Below are 24706 nucleotides of genomic sequence, written 5' to 3'. Positions count from 1 at the left end.
TCTGTTGTTTTTCCCTCCAGAATTACCTTGTGTGACTGTCACTGTAAGCTCATTGCACATTCTTACTGTGGTTCTCTTTTAGGAGCTTTTTGGTGCAGTCCAGGTGACGCCTCTGAGCTCTGGCTATGCCCTTGGGAGCTCCAACTGGATCATCCAGTCTCATTACGAGAAAGTGTCTTATGTCTCTGGATCCTCCTTGCTTACCACACACCCCCAGGTAATTCCAAATCCTCTTCTTGCAACTCAGCTTTTTGGTTACTTAACTCAAATTCAGAATGTGTCCAAGGTACCATCAGCCATTTTTAAATCTTCCCAATTTGGTTTTCTACAGATACTCTCTAGCCAAGGTAGACTATTTGAATCCCAACATTTTGGCCTACAGGTTTCTCTGAAATAGTCCTGCTACCTTGAGGGTCACCACTAGGGTTCTGAAATTCCCACAGTCCTTCCAAAGACCATAGCCTAATGTGGGACACAGATAGTTATGCATTTACTCAGCAAATATTAGCTGTTTAAAATCCTTCCCAAGGGCCAAGTGTCAAGTGTCATGCACACATCTGGGTATTGGGGATTCAGTGGTGACCAATGGACAAAGCGTGGATCTTATGTTGTAGGGGAGTTGATGATGTTGGGGAGAGGATGGTGTATAGTAGGTAAAAAAATAAAGTGTATGGCCATTTCCAATTGTGATACAAGTACTGAAAACAGTAAATCAGGATGATTTTCAGAGCGCTGGAGACTGGTTTAGATTGGGTGCCCAGGAAAGCCGGTGGGAAGATCTCACTTAACTGAGATCTGGAGAGGTAAGCCATGTTGGCTGGGTGCAGTGGCTCACACCTGTAATCCCATCACTTCGAGAGGTCAAAATGGGATAACTGCTTGAGCCCAGGAGTTGAGGACCAGCTTGGGCAATATGGCAAAACCCTGTCTCTACAAAAAATACAAAAATTAGCCAGGTGTGGTGGCACATGCTGTGGGCCCAGCTACTCAAGACGCTAAGGCAGAAGGATCGCTTGAGCCTGGGAAGCAGAGGTTGCAGTCAGCCGAGATTGCGCCACTGCACTCCAGTGTGGGTAACAGAGTGAGATTCTGCCTCAAGAGAAAAAAAAAAAAACGTCTGGGTATGGTGACTCATGCCTATAAATCCCAGCATTTTGGGAGGCCAAGGCAAGTGGATCACTTTAGGTCAGAAGTTCGAGACCAACCTGGCCAACATGGTGAAACCCTGTCTCTACTAAAAATACAAAAATTAGGTGTGATGGTGTACACCTGTGATCCCAGCTACTTGGGAAGCTGAGGCAGGAGAACCACTTGAACTCGGGAGACAGAGGTTGCAGTGAGCCGAGATCGTGTGCTGCACCCAGCCTGGGTGACAGAGCAAGACTCCATCTCAAAAAAAAAAAAAGAAAGAGAGAGAAAGAAAAAAGAAAAGCAGAAAAATTAGCCACGTGAAGCTGTGAGTGTTTGTATTATAAAGGGATGGCTAGTGAAGGGCCCATAAAGCAAGAATAATTTGAAGGGCAGAGAAGGCTATTGTGGTCTCAGCATGGTGGTCAGCAGTGAGGTCCAAGAGAGTGGCAGACACCATGTCATGTAGTGCTAGCAGGCTGTGAGGAAGAATTTTGGTTTTATTTTAATGTGGAGAGGGAAACTATTGGAAGGTTTTAAGTTACTCATTCCAGTCATATTTAGCAAGAAGCCCGGCACATATAAACATTGTTATGAATGTGATACTTACTCCTTTTTAGGTATTTCTAAATAATTTACTGTTCATTTCCTGAATGTTGGTTATTTCTATGTTTGTAATAGGGAGTGGGGGACATTTGTTAGCTGTTGAATGGGTATATAGATACATTAGGTAACTTGTGGGAGTCCATATTCCATTTATTTATCTACATCTATTTACAGAGAGAGAGAGAGAAGGTCTTGTTCTGTCACTCAGACTGGAGTACAGTGGTGCAATCATAGCTCACTGGTAATCTCAAACTCCTGGGCTCAAGCAATCCTCCCAAGTAGCTAGGACTATAGCCACCACACCTGGCCTATTTATTTTTTAACATAACCTCAAATTTTTATTGTCTTCATAATACAACCAAAAATGAAGCTAAGAACTGGATCACTTGGCGTTTTCTCCTTTTATCCCTTCCCAGTTAAAAATGCTTATATCTCTTAGTAGCCAGCATTCTCTTAGATCTGCAGTTGGGCCCAACACTTAAGCTTTAGCACAATCTCATTTGTAGTTTTAGCCTTTTTCCAGAAGATTGGCTTGGTCTGCCTGCGTAGCCACTCCTTCCTGCCATTAAGCCACTTTCCCTCAGCATACAGATCATCTTTGCCCTTCTTGTACCGTGTCACTCTGTGGAGTTGGTGCTGACCATGCTTCTTACACAAAGTTCAGTGGGTGTGAAGAACATTCACCATGTTTGTGAGAGCACTATCCATAAGTAAAGAAATTATTCATCTTTTAATTACAAATAAAAATTGTATATATTTATGGTATGCATGATGTCTTGATATATGCATGCATTATGGAATGGCTAAGTCAATAATTAACAGACCCATTTTAATATGGGGAGAACCATGCTGTGCTCTAGTGGGGAATAATAGGATGTCTGAGCTGCCATTCTGCATTATTTCTTTATACCTTCTTTTATAGCCAAGTTTCATCTCAAGGTCTAGAGGGGACGCTACTATTTTTTCCTGCATCTAGCGGAATTCTGGGCCCTTCCTGGTTATTGAAATCAAAAGCCCATCAATGTTACCATCATCTGCCTCATTGAATCAAAATTTTTTATTGGCAGCTTCTATCATTCCTGATGTGTTCTTCCATAAAAGACAGAAAGATGACTTGGCTGCCAACTCTTCTGATTTGTCCTGCTTAGTTCAAAGCCTTTACAGTACTATTGATGTAATTTCCAGTAAATTATTCTTACAAGATTCATAAATTTAAAGGGAAAATAATGTCTTGAAAGTAATGAGCAACATACCTAAGTAATTAATTTTAATTTCTAGCTGGCGACCTGTGTTATATGTAAAAAAGAAAAAAATTAGATTTTTCTTTACCCACGTAATTGGATTCTGTGTTGAATTGGCAGGGATGAGAAAAGTTTTGTTTTGAAAAACTTGATAGTCTAATTGCACAGTTAGCAAACTGTGGCCTGGGCACTAAACGTGGCATGCCACCTATTTTGGCATATAATATTTTGTTGAAGTACAGCCACACCCATTTGTTTATGGAATGTTTATGGCTCAATATACACCATAGGCTGGACAGGGTGGCTCATGCCTGTAATCACAGCATTTTGGGAGGCCAAGGCAAGATGATTGAGCCCAGGAATTCGAGACCAGCCTGGGCAACATGGCAAGACCCCATGTCTACAAAAAGTTAAAAAAAAAGAAGCCAGGTGCGGTGGCATGCGCCTGTGGTCCCAGTTACTCAGGAGGCTGAGGCATGAGGATTGCTTCAGCCTGGGAGGTTGAGGCTGCAGTGAGCCATGTTTGTGCCATTTGTACTCTAGCCTGGGCAACAGAGCAAGACCCTGTCTCAAAAAAAAAAAAAAAAAGTTATAATGGCAGAATTCTACTTTAAATGTTACAGCAAACTTTGCTAACCCCTGGTCTATTTGAGTAGAATCTTTACTAACTAGGAAGAATATCACAGGCTGCTGTAGAATTCTGATAAACATAGGGAAATAAGGCTTTGGATTAAGCCTGAAGGCAGTAAGAATGGAGAAAAGAGTTAAAACATTGGCAGGTCTTTAATGCAAGAAATATTTGTTGAATGCCCACTGTCTTCAGAAAAGAAAGAATAAAAGTTAGAGATCTTATGTCTGCATGACATTGAGAATGGTGTTAATGGCCACTAATCCAGTTAACAAGGAAGAATTGGCAGAGGGCCATTTGTTGCAGAAGAGGGTAGTAGGTTTCATGAATGTGAATTTGAGAACATTAGACAAATGGAAATATGGGGCTGGAACTGGGATGTGGAAGCAAGTCTGGAGACAGACTGGAGAGTTGTCACATTTTAAAAACCTAACTGAGCATGATTGCTCATGCCTGTAATCCCAACACTTTGGGAGACCAAGGCAGGCAGATCACAAGGACAGGAGTTCAAGACCAGCCTGGCCAACATGGTGAAACCCCATCTCTACTAAAAATACAAAAATTAACCGGTGTGGTGGTGTTCACCTGTAATCCCAACTACTCAGGAGGTTGAAGCAGGAGAATCGCTTGAATCTGGGTGGTGGAGGTTGTGGTGAGCCGAGATCGCACTATTGCACTCCAGCCTAGGCAACAGAGAGAGACTCCATCTCAAAAAAAAAAAAAAAAAAAAAAATCTAGATAAAGGGCCAAGGGCCAAAGACTGAGCCATAGGGAACTTTTACCAACAGACAGTGGAAGGAAGAAAAATAGTCTTGTGTAAGAATGGTTGGAGAGTTAAAGGAAAATTGAGGCCAAAGAATGCAGCCTCCCAAATGGAGAAGGAAGAGAACTAGCCTTTACTGAGCATGAGGTCTCAGTATTAATTTTTTAATGGATTTGATATTTAGCAACCATGCTGAATTCTCCTAATTCTAATATTTATCTATTGGTATTATCTTGCAATGAAGTAACAGTTTTCTCACCTCTCTTCTAACCTTTGTATCTTTTATTTTTCTTATCTTGTGACTGAGCCCTATAATACTGTGTTGCACAGCAGTGATGATAGTGGACATCCTTGTCTTGTATGAGACTGTAAAAGGAAAGCTTTTGTAGTTTCTTCGTTAAGCATCATGCTTACTACACCATTTTTATTTGTCAAGCTAAGGAGTGTCTCCTTTATCCCCAACTTTCTGATTTTTTAAAAGTCAGATATAAGTGTTATACCTTATCAAATGCTGTTGAGCATGTGCGATCAACTTTGATTTCTCTCCTTTGAGACCATTGGTGTAGTGAATTGCAGTGTTAGCTTTGCTCACGTTCAACCATCCAGTATTCCTGGGATAAACCTTGCTTGATTACAATCTATTATTTTTAAAATACTCTCCAGGAATGAGTTGGTGAGTATTTTATTGAAGTTTATAGTCATAGGTGAAAAATGGGCCCATACATTATTTTCTTATACTACCTTTGTTTGTCAGAAACCAAGGTATGTTCATCTCATAAGGTGATTTGGGAGCCTTTCCCTCTTTTTCTAATGTCAGAAAAAAGTATATGAGGTAGGGATTATCTTTTCCTGAAAGTTTGGTCAAATGTTCCATAAAACTGTCTGGATCTGGATGACCATTATTGAACTACGTTTTCTGGGCCAAAATTGTGCCAGAATTTTGGCAGAGATTTGTCCTTTTTGCCTAGGTTTTCAAAATCATAAGTATAGAGCTATTTATAATCCTCTTTTATTTGTTTAACCTTTTTGTATAAGTCTATTTCATTCTAAATTTTATTTTCATCATCTTCTTGATCAGACTTGCCAGAAGATTGTCTATATTATTGATTTTATTCAAAAAATAAGTTTTTGCTTTTAATTGTTTTGGTTGTATTTTCATCCTTTGTTCTGCCCTTTATTTCCTTCCTTCCTTCTTTACTTCAGATTTACTGTTTTTACTAAGTGCGTTTCAGTGTTTGCTTTTCCACAAATATATTTAAAGCAACCAGTTTGTGTCTTAGTATAATTTTACTTTGTTACATTTTTGATACGCAGTGCTTTGTCATTCATCTCTAAGTATGTCATAATATTCTTTATAATGTTCATGATTTAAATAACCAAAGGTTATTTTACAGTATAATTGTTTCTAGTCCATCCAGTCTGATTAGACATAGGATTAGAGGAAATTTTTTTAAGCCTATGTTTCAAGAGTCTAATCTTTTGCATTATAATAAACATATCCTGATGGACTGAAATTTGATTAGGCTTCCTTTGAAGCACAATCTATTTTTGTAAATGTTCTCTACGTGTCTTGGAAAAGAATGTGTATTCACTGTTGGGTAAAATATTTCTATATGTATTTGAGTGTTTTGCATCATTCAAGTCTTATATCTTTGCTTAGCTACTGATTTCTGAAAAGGGTGTGTTAGTTGTTGATTATTTCTCACTGTAGTTTTACCAATTTTTAGTTTTTAATATTTCTATGCTGTATACTCAGGAGTCCATATATTCATGATCATTATATTTTATCAATCAGTTATTCTTTTTATCAGGATGCTTCGATGCTTTCTTTTTTTTCTCTATAAAAACTGCATTAAAAGCCAAGAGGCTTTTTCCCAGGTTTGGTTTGGTTTTTTTGGTTTTGGTTTTGTTTTTGTTTTTGTTTTTTCTGAGACAAGGTCTTGCTGTGTCACCCAGGCTAGAGTACAGTGGTGCGGTCTCAACTCACTGCAGCCTCTGCCTCTGCAATTCAAGCAGTCCTCCCGCCTCAGCCTCCAAAGTAGCTGGGACTACAGGCACATGTCACCGTGCCTGGGTAATTTTTGTACTTTTTGTAGAGACAGGATCTTCCTATATTGCCCAGGCTGGTCTCAAACTCCTGGGCTCCAGCGATCAGTTCACCTTTGACCTCCCAAAGTGCTGGGATTACAGGCATGAGCCACCGTGCTTGCCAGGATTTTTTTTTTTTAATCTAGTGTCTCTTGGTTGGTAAACCTGTTTGTATTTCATGTGATGGCTGTTGTAGTTTTGCCATCTTCTTTCATGTTTTTAGTTCATTCTTTTCCTAGTCCTTTCTTGCCTTCCTTTAGAAGGGTAAATTTCCTTCTGTATATGTGAAAATACACATTTTATTTTTATTCTTCTGAGGTATTTCTTAGTTTGTTTTTTCTGTGACTATGTTACTTTTCAGTATCTGTATGTTTCCTCCCAAAGCCACACTGTCCTCTTGTCTACCCCATCTCTCTGTCTTCCTTTGCACACCATACCCCATGCTGACCATGGTGAAACCATCTAGAATTTTAGTTCTGGGTCATTTAGAATACACATAGGGTGGTGAATGTATTCCTTATTGCAACAACAGTGATCTTCATTGAGATACACTGTGAGTTTTTCAACCTTACTTTCCATATACAGGATCTCATAACATCCTGCTAGATTGACTTTTTTTCTTCCAGGAATACTTGAGGAATGGGAATCTAGAGGGTCTTGAAGTGGTAAGCCTGTGAGGCCTTGATTATTAAGAGTGTCTTTAATTTTTTCTCACATTTAAATGATAGCTTGGATGGATTAAAAATCAAAGGCAAAAAAACTTTGATAGGATAAAGCTTTGGAAATACGACTTCATTTTCCACTTATATCACTTGTTGTTGTTAAGAACTCTGAAGGCATTTAGATTTGTGTTCCATTATATGGGATCTGCTTTTAGAATTTTCACTTTAATATTTGTATGTTTTACAATGATTTCTCTTCAATGTTTTTCAATGTGTGTTTTTCCTGTTAATATAGTGTCTGTGAGATCTTCCAGTTTCCTTTAACTTAAAAAACTTCGTAGTCATATTTTAAATTACTTACTCCTGGCTGATTTTCTTTTTCTTTTTATGGAATTTCTAGTATATAGATGCTGACACTTTTGTGTATTGCATGTCTTTTTTCTTGTATATTTCCCATCTACTTCATGAAGCCTCCTGAAAAAAATCTTCCAGCTCCTGAATTCATTCTCGGCCATATTCATGCTGCTCCTCACACAAACGTACTTTTGTTCACAGTATTTCTAGATGTTTCTCTTTACACTTGCTCATTTTAATCTCCCTCTGTATATTTTTTGGGACGTTTTAATACATATATTCCTACTGTGGTTCACTAATTCTCCCTGTGGAGATAGATTTTAGCTCACAATGTTTAGTAGGTGCTGCCTTCCTTGGTGGTCTTGTTTGATTCCCTGCGAGCTCTCCTTGCTTGACCCTCAGGGCCCCTCCTCTCATATCTGTGCTTCAGACATTGTTTCTCCTGAGTGTCCCCCTGACTTGTCACCACTTTGCCCTTGTGGTGTGAGGGAACAACCAAGGAGTGGCTTAGTGTTATGTGAACCTTCATCCCGCTGTTCTGGCATTTCCTTCCTCACAGAGTGGGGGTTGAACCGGCCACAATCTGCCAACTGTAATATGGAGGAAAGAAAAAAGGACAAAGGGTTTTTGCGCAACCTCTCCTCCACCCACAGTAGAAGCTATTGCCTGCCCTTTTGTCCTCATTCCAAGGCCCCTAGTTTCCCCAGGAATGTATTCCCCAGGAATTTATGATTTAGTTTCTCACATTTGTCAGCTGCCTTTGCTTCTGAGCACCTCTGTCCTCTCAGTTTAGATTCTGGGAGTGTGGCAGAGCACATTGGCTCACACCTATAATCCCAACACCTTGGGAGGCCAAGGTGGGAGGATTGCTTGAGCTCAGGATGTTCGAGACCAGCTTGGGCAACATAGTGGGACCCGTCTCTACAAAAAATCAAAAAAGAAGCTGGGCGTGGTGGCACACGCTTGTGGTCCCAGCTACTCGGGATGCTGACGTGGGAGGATCACTTGAGTTAGGGAGGTTGAGGCTGCAGTGAGCTGTGGCCGCACCAATGTGCTTCAGCCAGGACCACAGAGTGAGACCCTGTCTCAAAATAAATAAATAAAAATAAAAATAGATTCTAGGAGCATGCCAGCAGCTCATGCCCACGTGTGGTCTTGTCAGGAGTCATAGTAGACGTCTTATTTTGAAATAATATTATTTTCTCTTTCTGATCAGAAAATTTTAATTTGTATTTATTGTAGTAATTTTGGAAAATACAAAAGTCTCAGAGAAAATATAAAAATTGTATGAATCCTAACATTAAGAGCTATTTGCAGCCTGCTTTTCTACTCTTTCTGATGAACTGTGTAGTGAACTTTACTTAGGTCATCATGGATTCTACCACATGACATATGATATCTGTCTAGTGCTCTGTCCTGTGGATATACCATGAAATGTTTAACTCTTTCTCACTTTTGGACATTTAAATGGTTTAAAACTTTTTTCCTGAAAAAAACTTATTTCAAACAGTTGTATAGTCTGCCCAGAAAGAGGGCCCAGGACACAGTTTAAAAATAATACTAATAGAACAAAACAAGCAGCACCTGTTGGAAAGATCCCATAAATGTATTGGCAATAACTAGCAAGCACTTTTGATAATTGAAGTCGCGGCCTTTCTGACCGTGGAAATCAAATGAATGGATTTGCTTGTGACTTTTGAACCTGTATTTGAATACTACATTTTGTATTATGTTGGTTTGAAAAGGCAACGTAATAGTCATATTGTTTCAATAGCTTCTTGGCTACTCTGCCTGACTTCAGGGGTAGACTTGAGTTTTAGATGTGGAACTCCCCAGCATAGTGTAGCAAAAGCTACATATACCTAGACATTAGGGCTTAGTTTTATAATTTATTTATTTATTTTTGAGACAGTCTAACTCTGTTGCCCAGGTTGGAGTGCAGTGGCATGATCATGGCTCACTGCAACCTTAAACTCTCCAGGCTCAGATGATCCTCCCACCTCAGCCTCCCAAGTAGCTGGGACTACAGTGCACCAGCACATCTGGCTAATTTTTTTTTTTTTTTTTTTTTTTTTTTTTAAAGAAACAAGGTTTTACCATGTTGCCCAGGCTGGTCTTGAACTCTTGGGCTCAAGCAATTCACCCGTCTCAGCCTCCCAAAGTGGTGGGATTACAGGCATGAGCCACCACGCCTGGTTTGGTTAGTTTTAGAAACTTATCTATAATAGAATGTGACACTGATGTCCTTACCAGGCTAAGATTTGAAGTATGGAAAATTGTAGGGCACGGTAGAGTATTTTGTTGTTACTCTTGGCAGTATGTTTTCATTTGTGTTTAGGTTTAGTTTGTTTATTGTTTTGATCTTTTCTCATCCTTCTGACCACAAAACAGACCTGGAAAGGTACCCATCCTACCCCTTTAGCTCTTACCTGAAGGCCTTGAAGACTCTCCAACACCTTGGTCTCTGACCAGGAATAAATTTGGAAAACCAGGCACAGCCAGTCAGTGGGCTGTTTCCTTCCCACATAACTTTTGGCCTTGAAGCTAAGACACATGGTTCCCTAGTTTCTAAGGCTTCTGGGTCTTTGAGGGAGAAGGGGAGGAGAGATGATTTGAAAGCAAGGGTTCCACAGGGGGATGACTGCCTCCAAGCAGTGGTTCTTAGCATTTTGTGGGTCGTTAACCAAAAGCCTGATAGTAATAATCTGATGAGAACTACTCCAAAAAAAGTAATAAAACATTTATGCACATTGACACAGACTTCGCTTTTTATTTCTGAAGACCCTGAGTTTATGGAGTCCTCAGAAGACCATTGTTATTTTTCAGGTTAAGAATCTCTGGCTTAGAATTTTGGAAAGAATTTGTTTAAGAAATGAAATAAAAGAAAATGAATTGGCATTTTCCACCCAGTCATTCCCTGAGCTTATGATGTTTTATTCTTCACTGTGAGAATTCTTTCTTATCCATGGGGTTGGAAGACGGTGGTTGGCCTATGAGAAGGTCTCCTAGAGCTGGCACAATTCCCACACCTGTACTTCATGATCCTTTTCCCTTTGAAGGTCAAGGGAACGCTCCGATTGGCTCATTTTCTTGAAGTCTTAAAGACTCTGGCACTGGTTGGGCCTGGTGACTTGCGCCTGTAATCCCAGCACTTTGGGAGGTCGAGGCAGGAGGATTGCTTGAGCCCAGGAGTTTGAGACCAGGCTGGGCAACATGGTAAAACTCCATCTCTACAAAAAATACAAAACTTAGCTGACCATGGTGGCATGCACCTGTGGTCCCAGCTACTTGGGAAGCTGAGGTGGGAGTCTCGCTTGAGCACAAGGAAGTTGAGGCTGCAGTGAGCTGAGGTCACGCCACTGCACTCCAGTCTGAACAACAGAGCAAGATTCTGTCTCAAAAATAAATAAGAAATAAATAAACAAAGACTGGCAGTAATGTAGTTTCTTCTCTTAAATCTAAAGAAAATATCTTAAATTTGGATTTCTTGAATCAGGTTTTTTGTTTTTTGGGTTTTTTGTTGTTGTTGTTGTTGTTTGAGACAGGGTCTTAATCTGTCACTCAGGCTAGAGGGCAAGGGCATGATCTCAGTTCACTGCAACTTCTGCCTCCTGAGCCTAAGAGATCCTCCCATCTCAGCCTCTTGAGTAGCTAGAGGTATAGGCGCACACCACCATGCCAGCTAATTTTTTTGTATTTTTTGTAGAGATGGGGTTTTGCCCTGTTTCCCAGGCTGGTTTCAAACTCCTGGGCTCAAGTGATCCACCTGCCTCGACCTCCCAAAGTTCTGGGATTATAGGCATGAGCCACCGTGCCCAGCCGAATCAAATTTTTAAGAACTAAGGCAGTTGCTAGGTAGGTTTGTTTTGTTTTTTGTAATATTTTCTTCCCCCTGAATTTCCCCAAATGTTATGCTGTTTCTGCAATACTGTGCCCTGATCTGGAAGCTCTACGGTAAAAATTAAACCTAATATATTTGGGGGGCTAGGGCGGCAGGTAAGCTATGCTACTAATAGTCCATGGATTGGTTGGAGGTAGGTCCCACAAAGCAAGGAGGGGGAGGCCAGACAATTTACTGGCTCTCCACCTGTTTCTTTCCATGCTTTCTATCTTATTTGTCTTATCTGGCTGTACAGCTTCTCTCTGCAGAATATTTCCTTCTCTCAGAAATAAAGTATACCATTTATGGTGCATTTGTTTAGTTGTTCATTCATTACCTCCTGTAGTTAGTGGTATTTCCCAAACCCCTACTTTGGGGAACAGAGTAAGCTAGGCTATATGAGAAACATGAAATTTACAGAAGTAATAGTGGGCAAAGATGTGTACGTGCAGAACTTTTCTCCAGGGTGCAGGTGATCAGTCAAGTGGATCTGGTGCTTCCATCTCCTCACCTGCCATGACATTATAATTTGTTTCTCTCTGTCTGGACTGCTATAGGGGCCTTAAAAATGTTCCCTGTTTGCTCTCACCCACCTCCTTTAGCAAAATCTCCTGTAATTGCTGTTACCAGAATGTCATTTGCTGCTTCAGAAGGTTGACTCCTCACTGCCCACTCTGTCAGTGGGCATGATCCTGACCACTTTGGTCCTTTACCAATTGCACCCTCTTTACTCAACTCCTTTCTCTAGCCCAGAGTACACTCTCCATCCTGCAGTGGTCATGCTTCCTCTCACCTTCCTGACTCCCACTGCACTCTTTCCCAGTGTGAAATTCTCACGTTTCCTACCAGACCACGTTCTTTTTATTTATTCATCTATTCAGCAAATGTTTGTTTAGCAAATGCTGTATGCCAGGCATTTTGCTAGGCAACAGGGAAACAAAGTTCTTGCCTTCACGGAGCTTCAGAGTCCTGTGAGGGACACAGACAAGTAAATAGTACTTTCAGTTTGGAGTGATCAGTGCTGAGATAGAAAGTATTAGAAGCCCCAGGGCACATGTTAAAGGGACAACTTGGTATTGGGGAAGGGAGAGATGTCTGGGAGATGTTCCAAAGGCAGTGAGTGACCCAGGCTGTTGAAATTGAGTCTTAAGTTCCTTAGCCAAGGAAGAAAAGAAAACTGGAGCAAAACATCATCTGCCAAAAGCCATGTGTTATTGACCTCACCTGGCCTGGTGCAGCTTGCTAGTCTGCATTCGTCTTGGCATCTGTATACTCAGTGCAAACTCTGAAAATTTGCATTATACTTTCTGTGGCTTTTTGAAAAATCCTTTTTGTAAAATTATGCCTAAATGTTTTCTTCAACTGGATTATAAGCTTCTAGGGACCAGGTCTTCTCATGCCTTGTACCAAGTGTTCAATCTAAATGAAGCATCAGAGGCCCGACACCATGGCCACAGCCCTCTTAGGCTTGGGGTTTATGAAAATATTATTCCTTAAGTTTGTGAGAGCAACAAGAGGCAGCCAAATGCCTGGGCAGATGGGATGGGTACCCAGTGAAACACACCTCCAAGCCAAAGACGGTTTAAAGCCTGAAAGCCAAGCTACAAGTTAAATCTTCGGACTCGGATTGAGAATTTACCTTTCTGTTTGGTGCGCTTTCCCCTGATTGATCCCCACCCTTCACCTATTTTACATGTACCTACCCTTTCCTACTTAGTTTTCTACACTGTGATACCCACCTTTTATTGGTGTCTTTGCTTTAACCTTTTTTACATACTCACTAACCAATCAGCATGCACTGTGCATCCTCTGCCTGTAAGACCCCAGACTCAGTCAATAATAGGAGAGAACCACCCAACCGCAGGGGTGGGGGACCACCCCCCACATCCCCTCTCTGCTGAGAGCTGTTCCATCACTCAATAAAATTCTTCACCCTACTCACCCTTTAATGTTCAGCGTAATCTCATTCTTCTTGGGTGCTGTACAAGAGCTCGGGCACCACTGAACACAGGTATAAGCAGTAACAGGTAAGCTGGGGCACACCAGTGTGGCGTCACTGGCCAGGGCTCCCTGGCTTGCAAAGTGACCAAGAAGAAGAATCACTTGTTTGTGACTTTCAACTTTGTAAGGTATTTTAAGTTGGTACTTGGACAAGATGGCTTTTTCTTTGTGTGTGTGTTTGAACAAAATGTTCCCGTTTGCAGCACTCAGTGAGTGGTCATTGACACCAGTAATCTATACATTTGCCCTTTGGTGGTGAAATGGAGATGTTTGAGGTGTCAGCTTGCTTTGGAGAGTGTCACTAAAAGCCTTTTAAGCCTGCTTCATCACAGTAGCCCTGGGAATCAACGAGAAATGTCTCTGAGTTAAGGGCTAAAATTACAAACATCCAGTCTGACCTGATCATGAGGTATCTTAAAATGGTTCCCACTTGGCGACATTCGTACTGTAGCACTGCCTCTGCTTGTGTGTTGGCGGTCCTTTAATATTCAAAGGAAGATGCTGATGGCCAAGGTTCAAAGATGTTTGCAGAGTTTGCTCTGTGTTATATGTTTTGTTTTGTTTGAGACAGAGTTTTGCTCTCGTTGCCCAGGCTGGAGTGCAATGGCATGATCTCAGCTCACTGCAACCTCCACCTCCCGGGTTCAAGCAATTCTCTTGCCTCAGCCTCCCGAGTAGCTGGGATTACAGGCACCCGCTACCACGCCTAGTTAATTATTTGTATTTTTAGTAGAGACGGAGTTTCATTATGTTGGCCAGGCTGGTCTCCAGTACCTGACCTTATGATCCACCTGCCTCGGCCTCCCAAAGTGCTGGGATTACAGGCGTGAGCCACCGAGCCCTGCCTGTGTTACATGTTTTTATCTGGATCAGTAGTTCTTTTGTTTTGTTTGAAAGGGAGACAGTCTTGCAATGCCGGCCAGGCCAAAGCACAGTGGTGCACACATAGCTCACTGCAGCCTCAAATGTCTGAGCTCAAGTGTGGATTAGCAGTTCTTCATCTTTTTAGGGTCATGGCCCCATTTCACCACCCAGTTAAATTTATGGAAAAGTATACACAGAGGCTGGGCATTGTGGTTCATGACTGTAATCCCAGCACTTTGGGAGACCAAAGCAGGAAGATTGCTTGAGGTCAGGAGTACAAGACCATCCTGGCCAACATGGTGAAAACTTTCCCTACTAAAAGTACAGAAGTTACCTGGGGTTGGTGGTGAGCACGTGTAATCCCAGCTACTCAGGAGGCTGAGACAGGAGATCACTTGAACCCGGGAGGTGGAGGTTGCAGTGAGCCGAGATGAGAAGAAAAAAGAAAAGTATACACAGGCACACACAGAATTGTATGTACCATTTCAGAAGGTTCCTGGATCCTCTAAAGTCCCTCATCTCCCTTCAGCCCTCGGGATCATTATTGGTTCATTCTAACAAGGTCCACATAAAATGGTTGCCATTTTAAGCTAATTGCTACCCATTGATGCTTGGTTCCTTTGTCACCATTCTGGTTTCTTTCCAGTTGATACTCGCACATGAGAAATCATCTGAGGCCCCTTACACATCTGCTAAGAATCGCTGTCCTGTACTTCCCTTCCTCTCTTCTCTGGAAACAATGGATGCATATGTATTTGTTGGAGAAGTACAAATAGATGAGTTCTGCCCAAGCAGAGAAAATGCTCTTACATACTTGTGTGAATATACTTGTGCAAATAGAAAATAGAAGCTATTCACATATAGCTGTCTTCACCACTGGCCTTTTTCTGTTTTCATATTAAATGTTTTTCAGGTTATAAAGCTGCTTATAACGTAAGACCACAATTATGTTATTTAAAAAATAATGAAGCTTATGTATCCATGCTTATATGTAATAGAAGGTGAAAGGAAAATACTCAAGGCACAGCTCCCCGGAGACCACAATGCAGATGTTGAGACTTTGCTATTATTTGGAATTTTATTTATTGCAAAATTGGGTGGGACAGAAAAAAGAGGGATAGGCCTTCATAGTAAACTGTGTTGCTAGCTTTTTTCTTCTGATGATCCACTGGGTATTTTCAATGGAGACGAGGAGAGGATGCATTTCAGATGGAAATCTTTATGAGCTCTCCTGTGAGCTCTCCAGCTTCTTAATCCATTTTGGGCCCTCATTTTGGTTTCTTATTTTAATCCTAATTTATTTAGAAAGGGTAATATTTTTTGAAATGATTGGAAAACAATCAAAATTAAATTCAAGCTGTGGTGAGTAAAAATAAAAACACAGCATCCTAAGAATCACATAGTAGTGTGCCCTGGGAGTTCCTAGTTCACAAGAACATGAGATCTTCACAAGAAGATCAAAAACCTGTGAGACTTACAGAAGTCATCTAAGGGAGATGGGTCAAGAAATAGCCCCATTTTATAGGAAACTCAGCTCAGAGCCGTGACTGAGGTCATGAGGCTGGTCATGGAATTGGGAGTAGATTTGACCTTCTAGTTCCCAATCCAGGGATCCAGGGTTCTTCATGGCTTCTATGCCACTGGGATTTAGTGTAAATCTCCTTACCTCTTTGAGTCCCAAATTCCATATTCCCATAGTGTATGCTTATTTCCTGTGCTTCAGAGTTATTTTAAGAATCAAATTCTATAATGTATGCTTCTCAAAGTGTGATCCCCCAGGCCAGCAATGGCAGCATCTCCTGGGAACATGTGAAAATGCAGATTCTCAGGCCCCATCCCAACCTGCATCTGAAACTCTGGGAGGGACCCAGCAATCCGTGTTTTAGCACACCCTCCAGGGGATTCTGACTCACGTGAAGCTTGAGAACCACTGATGACATGTGAGATAGCATTTTGAAACGAAGAAAGCATTACAGAAATACAAGATACCTTGTTTTAATGGAGGTAAAATGTATATATGGTGAAACATAAAGATCTTAAATGTGTAAAACTGAATTTTGATATAATCACTGCCCCAGTGAAGATACAGAACTTGTTCATCCCTGACTAAAACTTCCTCTTGCCTCCTGCCATCAGTCCCCACCCAACTTAGGCAGCCAGTGGTTAAGGACAGACTATTCCTTAGAGAACGTAAGAGAACTCGATGATGGGTTCATCATAGAAAGAGCAATGTCTGTGTTCTCTTATTCTTTCACTATTTGCAGGTAATGCTCCTTTTAAAATTACTAACCATATTTCTGTGTTCTTTTTCAGCCCATGGACCAAGCTTCTCTCAAAAACAGCGATGTTCTTGTCCTGACAGGGCTTACCCAGATCCCCACTGCAAACCCAGATGGCATGGTGGGAGAATTCTGCAGCAACCTAGGTGTGCAACCATCTCTCATCTTACGTTGGATGCTCTATCTTGCATTTATTTTACAATAATAAATATACTATTTTACAATAATGGGGGAAGGAGTGCTTACAGGGTAGCAGTTGTCAAAGAAGGGAGGCAGTACATCTTTGCAAATAATAGCACAGAAAAGAGTGTTACACTTTGAACTCACAACAGCAATACAGTGAACATATATATATATATGAATATGTATGTATGTTTGTTTGTTTGTTTGTTTTTGAGACAGAGTCTTGCTCTGTCACCCAGGCTGGAGTGCAGTGGCATGATCTTGGCTCACTGCAACCTCCGTCTCCTGGGTTCAAGTGATTCTCCTACCTCAGCCTTCTGAGTAGCTGGGACTATAGGCATGTGCCACCACACCTGGCTAATTTTTGTATTTTTCATAGAGATAGGGTTTCACCATGTTGGCCAGGCTGGTCTGGAACTCCTGACCTCAGGCGATCTGCCCACTGGGATTTCAGGTGTGAGCCGCAGCGCCCAGCCAAACAGGTATATTTTTTCCCCACTAATATTTGGTTGGTTTTATTCTTTCTTCTTTTGGAGAAAGGCTAAATTAAGAGAGGTATGGGGCATTTTCTACCTGTAAGAAATTTATTTTCCTTCAGATATAACTGTCACTAAATCTGAGTAGCTGGGACTACAGGTGCGCACTACCGTGCCTGGCTAATTTTTGTATTTTTAGTAGAGATGGGACGGGGTTTCACTATGTTGGCCAGGCTGGTCTCGAACTCCTGACCTCATGATCCATCCGCCTCGGCCTCCCAAAGTGCTGGGATTACAGGTGTGAGCCACCGTACCCAGCCTCTCTTTCTTTTCTGACGAGGGCATGAATCCCATCATGGGGCCTGCACCCTTGTGACCTCATCTAAACCTGATCACTTCCCAAAGTCTCTCCCTCTCTGTACCATCACAGTGGGGGTTAGGCCTACAACATAAGAATCTTGTGGGGGACACACACATTCAGTCCATAACAGCTAAGTTAATGAGCTCAGACCTTCAGCTCTAGCAACTTTAAGTGATACTACTTCTGCTCTAGGAAGAAGAAGTGGTCATCTTCTTATATTTACATGGAAGGCACTGTTCTTAGAAATTTCACTTGGCCATGCTAATAAACATAGTCTGTTTTTGTTCTTTGATACTAACCCAAAGGTAATTTATTTTTACCTTAGAAAAATAATTGGACTAATCTCAAATAGTCTTGGTTTGTATGTTTGTTTATAGTCTAGAATCATCTACTCGAAGAACTTTAGGCTTGAAAGGAACCTTACTTCTAATTCAGTCTCCCAAAGTGGGGTCCACTAACCACATTCCTTAAGACCAATGGGATTACTTATTAAAAATGCAAATTTGGGGGCCCTACCTGGTAAGTCAGAATCTCTGGGGAAAGGAGACACCCAGAAGAAAAGTTGCATTTTGAACATATTCTCTGACATTTTCCATGCAAACTGAAGCTTGAAAATTACTGATCTCGTTCATTCTTTTCGTGTAACGGATGCAGGAACTGAGGCCAGGGAAGGCTGTAGTGGCTTTCCTGTGGTCCTATGGGTTGGGACAGAGGTAGGATTTGAGCCAGGCTCTTGAGCTATGTATGACCAGCTATGTTGATTTTCTCCACTGTACCCTACTCTAATACCATACTCTAGCAATAGCAAGCCCACCAGCACTCAAGTTACAGCATCTAGGTGAGCCTAAGTACTTAAAGTATAGGGGATTTTCCTGCAGACAAACGTTAATGAAAGAAAATACTACTAACTCCTGCAGACAAATGTTAGTCAAACAGAAAAACTTGACCTATTTCCTTATATGTCATTCAGCCATGTTCAGAGACTGAACAGAGACAAATCCAACAAATTTTTGAGCACGATCTAAAACACGAAGGAGCTTGGAGGCTCTGTCCTGAAGCTCAGCTGCCATTGGTAAAAACCCAAACCCCTAATCACATGCTCTATTCCCAGGGACCTAGATTAGACAGTGATGAGAAAATCAGTATCAGCCTATAGCATCCCCTGCTTTGATGTGTTCTTCAAAAGAAGCAGGTTATTAGACAGGCGAGTGAATTATAAAAACAGAAGTCAGAAAACAAGTGCAAATCTTATTTTACAAGTTACAGTCTATAACACTGCCCTCTTGATACGATGTTTTTTCTCCTCTGGCATCCACTTTTCTAGCTCTGACAGTCCGGAATGGAGGAAACGTGTTGGTTCCCTGCTACCCTTCTGGAGTGATCTATGACCTCCTGGAGTGCCTGTATCAGTACATCGACTCAGCTGGGCTCTCCAGCGTCCCCCTCTACTTCATCTCCCCTGTGGCCAACAGTTCACTGGAGTTTTCCCAGATCTTTGCTGAGTGGTATGTCAGTAGTTTTTTTCTATGAATTTTTATTTGATTCAGGACATTCAAGCAGTAAGAATAAAAATAATCCTGTTTTTTCTCACATTACTATGGAAATTTCATTTTGTTGTTTTTCTTGTCTGTGATAAGATTGCATTATTAAAAGCCAAAACTGTGGCATTGCTAAGTTTAGAATAATAGTTGTCAAAGAGGGAAGCATGTAAGGCAGAGACTTACCTTAGCCCAGCACTTTCAAAATTGGTAACAAAAATGTTATATACTTCTCAAATGTCACCCTCTGCCTGTTACTCGGTGAAATGACATTCTAAAAGTTAAAAAAAAATTTCAAGCCCAAGCTCATGTTGTCTAAAATGTATAGTACCAAATCTGAGAAGAAAAACTAGATTTTTAAAAGTTGCAATAGTATGATATTTGACAAAATTTTATTACATCAGAAAATTGATCAAATCCTAGAGTTGGCAAAATATTAAACAATACGAAGTTAGTGAACCTTTTTAAGGTTATTTAGATGCATGTTTGAATGTAACTCACCTAACCAAAAATAAAGGGAGAAGTGGGAAATAACTTTTACAATATCCCCAATGGTGCCTTAGAATGGTGCTTCCCAAATGTTCTGGGACTGTGACACAGGCAGTCTAGGGTGCATTTAATCCCTTTAAGTCGTGAGGTAACCAGATAGACACAGCATGTACTGAGTTTCTAATTTGTTTGTTTTTTTTTTTTTTTTTTTTGAGACGGAGTCTTGCTCTGTTGCCCAGGCTGGAGTGCAGTGGCCGGATCTCAGCTCACTGCAAGCTCCGCCTCCCGGGTTTATGCCATTCTCCTGCCTCAGCCTCCCGAGTAGCTGGGACTACAGGCGCCCGCCACCTCGCCCGGCTAGTTTTTTGTATTTTTTTTTTTAGTAGAGACAGGGTTTCACCGTGTTAGCCAGGATGGTCTCGATCTCCTGACCTCGTGATCCGCCCGTCTCGGCCTCCCAAAGTGCTGGGATTACAGGCTTGAGCCACCGCGCCCGGCCTGAGTTTCTAATTAAAAAGGAATTTGTGCATCACCTTCTTGTAACATATTCAATTATGCTGCTCCCAACCCTTGCTTTTTTAAAGTACTTTTTTCATTCCCTTCGGTGGTCTTTTTTTCTAAACCCCACCTGTGTTTAGACTTATACAGGCTTCTCTATCCTATGTACAAATTATTCTTCTCTGTAGCGTTTTTTTAATGTTTGTTTATTTTAAGACGGAGTCTTGCTCTGTCGCCCGGGCTGGAGTACAGTGGCACAATCTTGGCTCACTGCAACCTCTGCCTCCTGGGTTCAAGCAATTCTGCTTCAGCCTCCCAAGTAGCTGGGATTACAGGCACCTGCCACCATGCACGGCTAATTTTTGTATTGTTAGTAGAGACGGGGTTTCACCATGTTAGTCAGCTGGTCTCAAACTCCTGACCTCAGGTGATCCGCCTGCCTTGGCCTCCCAAAGTGCTGGGATTACAGGCGTGAGCCACTGCGCCCGGCCCTTTGTCACTTTTTATTGGTACCCAGTGAATTTCATCCTTTGTGAACAGGGTCTCATTTTTCCCAACAGAGGAAGGTCATCTTGAGTAATGAGCAGTCTACCCTCAGTATCACTTGCATGTTTAATCAGTGTGCTCTGAATTTCTGCTTCCAGATCCTTAATAAAAATACTGAAGAAGATAACGCCCTGGGCCAGCCCTGTGGGCTTCTGTGCTTGGATCCCAGCAGGGTGTGCACTCTTCAAGTCCAGTTTTCACCCACCACATATGTTTTATGTTGTTGGAATATTTTATTCGACAGAAGTCGAGAATACAAAAATGAGAGGAGGTTGTTTTTGTGTTTCTGGTTTTTAGATATTTGTTAGTTTCTAATATACATGTAATATGTGTTTACCATAGAAAAAAAATAAAATTACAGAAGACAGTAAAAAAAAAAAAAAAAACTGACCCCAGCCAGGCACAGTGGCTCAGACCTGTGACCCCAGCACTTTGGGAGGCAGAGGCGGGTGGATCACCTGAGGTCAGGAGTTTGAGACCTGGCTGGCCAACATGGCGAAACCCCATCTCTACTAAAATACAAAAATTAGCCGGGCGTGTGGTGGGTGCCTGTAATCCCAGCTACTTGGGATGCTGAGGTAGGAGAATCCCTTGAACCTGGGAGGCAGAGGTTGCAGTGAGTCGAGATCACGCCTTTGTACTCCAGCCTGGGACAAAGGGAGACTTCATCTCAAAAAAAAAAAACTGACCCCATAATCCTGCTATCCAGAAATAACTCACCACTCTTAGCATTCTGATGTATTTCTTTTTCCTATATCAGTATCATACTGAATATTTAATTTTGAATCCTGCTTTTAAAAATTAAATATTAGAGGCCAGGTACAGTGGCTCATGCCTGTAATCCCAGCACTTTGGGAAGCTGAGGTGGGTGGATCACAAGGTCAGGAGATTGAGACTATCCTGGCTAACATGGTCAAACCCCATCTCTACTAAAATTACAAAAAATTAGCCAGCTGTGGTGGCGGGCGCCTGTAGTCCCAGCTACTCGGGAGGCTGAGGCAGGAGAATGGTGTGAACCCGCGAGGCGGAGCTTGCAGTGAGCCGAGATTGAGCCACTGCACTCCAGCCTGAGTGACAGAGCAAGACTTCGTCTCAAAAGAAAAAAAAAAATTAAATATTAAAGCATCAAATCTTTAAGAACATAAATTTTACATGACTACATTATTCCATCATTTGTACATCGTTTGTATATAGTATGATGTAGTTAACTATTTCTTACTACTGGATGGAAGGGCTTTTCCCAATTTTTTTGCTTTTCGTAACAAATGTTCAATTAATATTCTGTGTATATATGATGACATCTTTTGTTTTAGGTAAATTACTAAAAGTAGAATTACTGGAACAAAGTGTATAAATAGTTTTTAATGCTTATTATCTGAATCTAAATTGCTTTCCAGAAAGATTTTTCTGTAAAATCATTCTCTTCTTGCCCATTTACTTGTTAGAGGTTTTGTACATCACTCATACATTTATTCGAACTCCTTATATGTATTAAGGATATATTTAGGTAGACTTTTTTTTTCTTATTTTGGCACATTTTTGTCTTTGTTTTTTTTTTCCAATTTTTAAATAATAAACTTACTACTTTGGAATGATTTTAGATTTACAGAGAAGTACACAGATTGTACAGAGGGTTCCTGTATACCTCTTACTCGATTTCCCCTAATGTTGATGTCTCACGTGACCATGTTCATTCATCCAAATTTTTAAAATAACATTAGTACCTTTTTTTGTTTGTTTGTTTGTTTGTTTGTTTTAAAGACGGAGTCTTGCTCTTCTCGCCCAGGCTGGAGTGCAATGGCATGATTTCAGCTCACTTCAACCTCCACCTCCTGGGTTCAAGTGATTCTCCTGCCTCCGCCTCCCAAGTAGCTGGGATTACAGGTGCACACCACCATGCCCAGCTAATTTTTGTATTTTTTAGTAGAGACAGGGTTTCACCATGTTGGCCAGACTGGTCTCGAACTCCTGACCAGGTGATCCACCCACCTTGGCCTCCCAAAGTGCTGGGATTACAGGCATGAGCCACTATGCCCGGCCTAAATAACATTAGTACATTATTATTAACTCTGATCTTTATTGTGATTGCACCAGTTTCTCCACAATTTTTTTTTTTTTTTTTTTTTTTCTGTTCAGGATCCAATCCAGGGTCCCACATTGCATTTAGGCCTTTGGTTTTTTTGTTTGTTTTTTTGCAATAAGTTTTTTTAGTTTTTTATACTGATAATTTTAGTCTCTTTTGCAGTTTCTTCTGTTGATATTATCTTTAGAAAATTCTTGCCCGATAGGTGTCACATGGCTAAACATACTTTCTTTCAGTTTTATTGTAGCTTCTTACTTTCTTTTTTTACATCATCCCTTAACTATTTTATCTGGAATGTGTTTTAGTATAGAGTATGAAGAGAAGCATTAACTTTTTTTTTTTCCCAAATAGTCGTGTAGTTACCTGTCCAAGTACTATTTACTAAATAATGTTAACTTTTTCAACTGACTTGTGTTAATGTTGTATGCCAGACTTTCATATGTACTAGATTTTGTTTCTAGACTACCCTGATTGAGTGATCCATTCATTCTTTGGCCAACATACTGCCGATATATTTTAATAACTGCAGCCTCACTTATAATTGTACTCAGTGGTAAAGTACATTTCTCCATTATTTTTCTTAGTCAGAATTATTGGAGCTATTTTTGCTTACTTATTTTTGTGCAAGAATTGTAGAATCACTTTGCCAGTTTTCAGAATATTTTTTTGAGTCCACAAAACCTATAAATTACAAATCAGCATCTTTGCAGTAGTTTTCCCATGCTGAGACATGAGATGTGTCTCTGTCTTTTAAGCCTTTCAAATATTCCTCCCATAGACTCCTAAACTCAGAGATCATATTATTCTTGTTTCCATCTGTAGTTGTATTTAGTTCAGTCCATAAACCTCTAAGTGCCAAAGCACTGAGGATACAAAGAGGTCCCTGACCTTGAGGAATGTGTACCATGAAGGAAGAGGCAGCTGTGTAAACCTCTTACCACTTGGAAATAATCTGATGGAGATATATACACACATACCCACGCATACACCTATGTATATGTGTATGGTATTCAGAGAAGGGGTGGTGACCCCATTTGGGGGTTTAAGAAAGGCATTCTGGAAGGAGGTGCTCCTGAAGAATGACCAAGAATCAGCCAGACAGAAACCCTACTTAAGGATGAGCTGGGTGGGCTGCTGGGGGTGATAGTGTGGGTCAAGAGGATAACACAGGCCAAGACATAGATGGGAGGTTTCAATGGTTTGGTTCGTTCAGAGAACTATCCATAGTTCTTTATTGTTTCAGTATGAAGTTCAGGGTGGGGAGTGGCAGGGTACGAGGCTAGAGGGATCCTGTCCATGGTAGGGATTCATTGGAGGATTTTAAGCAGGAAATGAACATGATTATATGTGCATTTTATATAGAGCCTTCTGCATTTATGTGAAGTTTGTTGGGGGTGGTGGGAGTGGGTGAAACTGAAGTATAAGACAATAGTCTTTGCAGAGGCTGAGGGACAGAAGACTCCAGTCTCTCCCATCCTGGAGGAAAGGAAGGCAGGAACCGATTTGAGAGGCGATTAGGAAATACAACGGGCAGTACTTACTGGTTGCTTGACACAGAAATGGTAACAATCGAGATTGACACTGCAATTTCTAGTGTGGTAGATCGTGTTGACCCCAAACAAAATAGATTCTATAAAGGAAGGGTAGGTGCATACAGCAAGGATGGTTAGCTTAGTTTGGTTTTGTCCCTGAGGGCATTCACGGTGCCTGAGGCAGGGGATGTGCAGGTGAAACTTGTCCAGTTCAAAGATCTGAGAAGCCCAGGCTGGAGTCACAGGTTGGGTGTCCTCAGCACTGAGGTAGTTGTGAGTGGCTGGGATTGCCACAAGAATGAATGGGATTGCCTGGGGAGAGGATTTCAGGTTAGAAGAACAGGCAGTGGGAAAAGGATGGACTTAAGTAATGCCTGCATTTTGGGGGTCGGTAGAGAACAAATATTTAGGAAAAGTGTGAAGACAAATAGTTAAAGAAGTAGAAAGAGGCCAGTCAGGATGGCTCACACCTATAACCCCAGCACTTTAGGAGGCCAAGACGGGAA

General features: G+C 41.2%; 1 protein-coding gene across 2 annotated transcripts in view; it reads left to right on the top strand.

Moving 5' to 3' along the window:
• Positions 1–24706, top strand: part of INTS9 (integrator complex subunit 9) — a 125919-nt gene that overhangs the window by 78453 nt on the left and 22760 nt on the right. For both annotated transcript variants that reach the window (XM_007962058.3, XM_037983821.2), the window contains 3 exons: positions 83–217; positions 16529–16640; positions 18839–19019. In XM_007962058.3, the coding sequence (XP_007960249.1) occupies positions 83–217; positions 16529–16640; positions 18839–19019 (428 nt within the window). The remainder of the gene's footprint in view (positions 1–82; positions 218–16528; positions 16641–18838; positions 19020–24706) is intronic.

This window comes from Chlorocebus sabaeus, chromosome 8 (assembly GCF_047675955.1).
Source record: "Chlorocebus sabaeus isolate Y175 chromosome 8, mChlSab1.0.hap1, whole genome shotgun sequence".
Classification (NCBI taxonomy): domain Eukaryota; kingdom Metazoa; phylum Chordata; class Mammalia; order Primates; family Cercopithecidae; genus Chlorocebus; species Chlorocebus sabaeus.
This window is presented reverse-complemented; position numbering and strand designations above follow the sequence as displayed.